The sequence below is a fragment of the Nannospalax galili genome, unplaced genomic scaffold (assembly GCF_000622305.1).
Source record: "Nannospalax galili isolate Female #2095 unplaced genomic scaffold, S.galili_v1.0 scaffold307, whole genome shotgun sequence".
Taxonomy (NCBI): Eukaryota; Metazoa; Chordata; class Mammalia; order Rodentia; family Spalacidae; genus Nannospalax; species Nannospalax galili.
Window position 1 is genome coordinate 7464992 of NW_008359625.1, and position 5433 is coordinate 7470424.

The following is a 5433-nucleotide window of genomic DNA, read 5'->3' on the forward strand; positions in this document are numbered from 1 at the left end:
CCCAGATGGCAAGAAGAGTGTTTAAACGGTTCACCGTTTTGGAGCTTGTTCTCATTGTTCTTCTGATTGTGCTGTTCATCATTGCCGTTGTCCTAATTGTGCTTTTAGCCAATTCTACGGGACCAAATGGTAACACGTTACCCTGAGTCTCTCCCATAGCAGAGCAAAATCGGCATCAATGGTAGTGATATTTTTATATTGCTCGATGTGAGTGTCAGTGTGAGTGTGCATGCATACAAATCAGATATATCCTGGTGAATGTCTAATGAAAATGATGGCAGTTCCGCAGAGACTCTTGGTAGGTTTACGTTCTGATACTTTCATTTCCCCATTTAATTGGTATCTGTATCTAATTCTACAATTGACCTTGAAATGTATTTGTGCAATGTTATTAAATCATTGTAATTATATTAATAATGATAACAAACAGCATGTTGTATGAAAGGCAATATGTATATAATCAACTAAAGCATTCTTAGACCTAAAATTTGTTCTTAAAAATCTTATTTATGTTATTTTTATTACATGTTCTTGAACTGATATATCTCAAAAGATGGGGTGGGGTGTGCTGAATGATCCAGGCTTTCCTACGTGCCTCACATAGGAATAACTCTTTAGGACACCAGGCAGTGAAGGGGCAGCCTGTGGCTACAGGCAAACCTTTCTTGCCCCTTCTATTCCACCCCCAGATACAGCAATTTCTACTTTATGTAGAAAAGAACATCAGAGTCTTGAAGATTATTTAAGTTTTTAAATTATGTGCTCCTGAAGATGGAGTTAAAGCCTTGTATAGCAGCCAGTACAACTATGGAGTGTCTTTAACCCATCACTTTTGAATTGAAAATCATAATGAAAAGAAAATCAATTAAAAGCAACATTATGTTGTCATGATATCATTTGTTTATTATAGGGCACCTTAAATAAAGTGTTTCCTTATTTTAGAAAAAAGTGAAAGTACCCTTTCTATTTTACTGGTCTTCAAATTTGACATCAAAGTTTTGTAGCCCCAGGGTAGTTTACAGATGGGTGGATTCCTTTACATTTTCTTGTCACATGGGAGTTTATATTTACAAAAGAATGCCACCATGTAGAAGTTGGGGGTTAACTGGAAAAGCAGAATTGATGCTGCTGTGTTTAGAACAGCACTTTACTGCCTACGTTCTGTGTGTATGTACTGCTGGGGCCCACAGATTATTCTACAAAGGTCCAGAGAATAAGTATTAGATTGGGGGGCCAGTAAGATGATTAGTCAGTTACAGGCACTTGCTGCCAAGTCTGATGACCTGAGTTCAATCTCCTCGACCCACATACCACAAAATAGAGAGGGCTACTGCAAGTTATGCTTGCTTAATTTCTCTCTTTTCTCTCTCTCACACACAAATAAATGTTAAAAATATATCTTTAGATTGTGTGACTCATACAGTTTCTGTTATATTTAATACTGCTATTGCAGCATTAAGAATTAACATAGCTATCAATAACAATTTATCTGTGTTCTAGTAATACCTCATTTTTAATAACTGATTTTGATCTGATTTGGCTGAAACGGTATGGTTTATTGAGGCCTGGTTGGTTTTCAATTTTAAGAGCTTCTAATGTAGTGATGGAGTTCTTTCTCTTGTACGTACTACCTTATAGGGGAGCTTGGGCAAAGAAGGCGATGTTGGAATACATAGAGGTGGAAACACTTAGGAAAAACAGAGCAAGGTGATACAAGTAACAGTGCGTACATGTTGAAGACATTAAAATAGAGGGCAGTCAGCAGTGGAATCAATACAATTGCAGGTTTTGAGAAACCTGGTGCTATGGAATGAAATGCCTGTGGTATTAATTCTATCTTCTGTTTGCTTTTGTGATATGATAGCCTTAAATGATAACACGACTAGTGTGCCAGGCTCTACGACCACAAGGACCACTGTTAATTCTCCTGATTGTCCAGTACTAAATGAATTGGAACGGATAAACTGCATCCCTGATCAGACACCTACAGAGGTTTGTGTTATAGATCTTTTTTCACTTAAAAAATGTCACTGTGCAGTTTCTCTTCATTGTTTCTTCTACTTCCTCTCCTCTTCTTTGTCCTCCTCTTGTTCTTCTTCCTACTCTTCTTCCTTTTCTTCATCTTCCTCTTCTTTTTGTTTCACAGAAAGTTGTGTGTAAGGCAGTCGTTGGTGCCTCACATGAATCAAACCTACTCATGTTTGTATGGTCACGCAGATTCGGGAGAGGAAGAGCTGAACATTCCTCTGGGTTGCCAGGTTCAGCAAGTTTAATTTGAACTGCAGATAAACAATGGCCATGTTTTTAGTATAATTACCTTCTATGTAGTATTTTGGAAATGCATTTGAAATATATGAAAATGTGTTTATCTTTCACCTGGCAACAGCCTTTGAGTGGCGTTCTTTGATTCTCACTGCCTCTCCCCTTGCCCTCTGTGTATTTCTTCCTCCTTTCAGCATTTCAAAGGGCTATCTAGGATCAACAATAAAACATCATACACGTGCACAAATCATGATTTGACATTAGGGCAAAGTTTCAAGAGTTATGCTTGGAAAGGAAGAAGATAATTAACAGCACAGTAAAGATCATGCAGAGACATGGGTGTTTTAGTCCAATGTTTCTTCAACAGCTCGTGCACATCTGATAATCACGATAATAAAGTTCTTGCAAATGTCTTATCATTCACTTTTTTGAAGATAAAAATGATAAGCTGTAAATGAAACAGAAAGCAGCCTTCTGAACAAAGTGCACTGACATGAAGTGATAGATTAGCATCAAATGCGTGGTAGATGCTTGGACCTGCATGGCACGCCCACATTGATCTCTGCAGCCACCCTATTCTCACTGGGCTACAGCGATCTGCAGTGTTCTAGAGAGTCACTGCTTGTGTTTTTTCAGAGGACCCTTGTGTATTAATGTCCTTGGGGAGATGGGGTGCAATAGAGGTAGGTGTAGTGTGGGGAGGAAAGGCGTCACAATAGTCCTCTTGCTTATCTCAAGCAGGCAAAGGTAAATAAAGACAAAGAGATTCATGAGAAAAGAAATCTTAATCAGAAAACACTATGCCACCAAATACTCAGTTGTTTAGTGTTTTATAACCCAACTTCTAGTCATTGAGCCCTTTATTATTAGGTATACAATATAAGCAGAGCTTTGGTTGGGCTTTGTTGCTGGAACAACAACAACAAAAAAAAACAGTGTGACTTGAATGTTGTCAGAGAAAATAGAAAAAGATCAGTTGAAGTGTAGAGAAAAAGTCTGCAGAGTGTAGCCCACTAGACAGGACTCTTATATTAAACTTCACCCACCCAGGGCTCAGGGACCATGGCTGAGAGGGGGCAGAACAATTTTAAGAACCAGGGGAGCAGGTACATGACCATAAGGAACAGAGTCTTGAAGGCTCCTAGAACCACGCTCATATGAACTTACAGCAATGGTGACAGCATGCACAGGACCTATGCAAACTCAATCAGACAAAACCCAGCATCGAACTGGGGGAAATGGGCAGGAAGCCACAACTTTGGTGGGGGACCATTGGCAACTGATCACTGCTGGTTGAGGGAGAGTTGGTCTTCTTTAAGGGAAGGAAGCTAGACAGGCTGACTAGACTCCAGTGGATGAACTCACACCCAGGGACATCTGGGTACACAAACTTGACTTAACAGGCCTTAACATATACGACAGAATGCATAAAATCCAGTGTGGGGGGTACCTTAGGGGATTCAGATGGGGAAGAGGGGGCTAAATATGATTAAGACGTATTGCATGAAATTCGCAAAGTTTTATATATATATATTTAATGAGTAGCCGAGGTTTTGAAGGAAATGGCAGGATTCATGTTAAGAAAAAAAGGTGTTTGAGTGTACCCCTGTAGCTGGTAACAGTCATTCGGGGCTGAAAGAAGGCAGATGATAAGGGTGAAAAACAAAGCACAAAGGGAAGACTTAGAGAAATGAAGTAAAGGAGAAGTAAGAACTTGATGCGCAGAGACAGAAGAAATGGGAAAGCGCAGCAGGCACTTGGCTGACTGAACCATCTCCCCAGCCCTGTGGGATTGAAAGTGAATTCAAGATGAAGAGGAAGTATAGACAAATCACACAAGGGGAAGTTGTGGAGCACATACACGATCTACTGAGTGGTTCAGACCGTCCCACAGAGGGAGAGTGACAGAGGGAAGGCTGTTAAGACCCCAAGGCAGGCTGCGGCTTGATGACTGAGGCCTGTTGCTATGCCGCGTTGTCAGTAGGAATGGGCAGTTATGGTCTAGGTGTGTTTTACCTAAACAGAATGCTTGGTGCACAGGGTTTGCAAAAAGTTAATGCAAGTCAAATAATTTGCTCCTGTCATTTTGTTTTAGGAAAGGAGTTACTTGGAAACTTCTAGAACCATCACATGTCCTAACTATGTCACTCCTATACCATTTCATCTAGTAGGACATGATGAAGTTCAAAGATCATCACTCCCACAGTGATGCTTCCTTGCTGCTTAATTTTAACACTTTATTGAAATGTAACACTTTACAATCAACATATGACTCAAAAAAAAAAAAAAAAGACCATTAGCATTTTCCACACGATGTACCACCCATCTGAATTGCCCTGGGATCTTTATCAGGCTCCTCTTTTGCTCAGTCAGAGAGACATTCTGCCACTTTCAATGGCCCTTCGCCTCACAGATAAATGTATCTTAGGCAATGTGTTACATTTGTGATGCATTCTGAGCACTGTATGTTAATCTGGAGTCTCTAGTATGGCTGAGGGGTAGAGTGTATGGATAATGCTGTACTTCTGTGATGCATTTGTAAAGGGAGGTAGAGAAGAGGGTAGAAAATATTTCCGAGTCTTTTGCTGTATACTTTTATCCTTTCTATTTCCTCTGTTTTAGGATTACATATAAGAGAACTAACACTATACATTTCTCTCTGCAGATGATATCTTGTTGTAGATAAAAATGTTTCTTGCTCTTAATACTGGAGGGAATCTGTATCCAGGACAGGGAAATCTGTATCCAGGATAGTACCCAGATGAACCTGGGTACTCTTAAGAGAGTTTTGTTTCTTTTGCTTTTTACTTTTTATTGATTAATGCTGTTATTGAAAAGTTCATGTATGTATACAATGTGTTCTAATTTTTTAAAATGAAAATGGACTCTAGGAGTCCTTTAAAAAGTTATTTATTTGTTGAGAATTTCATACATGTATACAATGTATTTTGATCATATCTACTCCTCACTATCTGCTTCCTACTTCTCCAAGACCCCTATCTCCCAAATTCCTGTTCCCAATTTCTTTCTTCATTTTAATATTCTTTGAAATTTTGCAAATTTCATAGAATATATTTTGATCTTTTCCAAATCTGCACCCTCTACTACCCCTGCCCAATTTCATGTACTCTCTCTCTCTCTCTAGATATATAAAGTATATAAATACAAAAT

At 39.1% G+C, this 5433-nt stretch overlaps 1 protein-coding gene across 1 annotated transcript in view; it reads left to right on the forward strand.

Moving 5' to 3' along the window:
* Positions 1-5: 5 nt before the first annotated feature.
* LOC103726140 (maltase-glucoamylase, intestinal) overlaps positions 6-5433 on the forward strand; it is a gene marked incomplete at its 3' end in the record, with an annotated part of 46277 nt that continues 40849 nt past the window's right edge. Inside the window, exons 1-2 of the mRNA XM_008823556.1 lie at positions 6-129; positions 1865-1992. Coding sequence (XP_008821778.1) covers positions 6-129; positions 1865-1992 — 252 coding nt within the window. The remainder of the gene's footprint in view (positions 130-1864; positions 1993-5433) is intronic.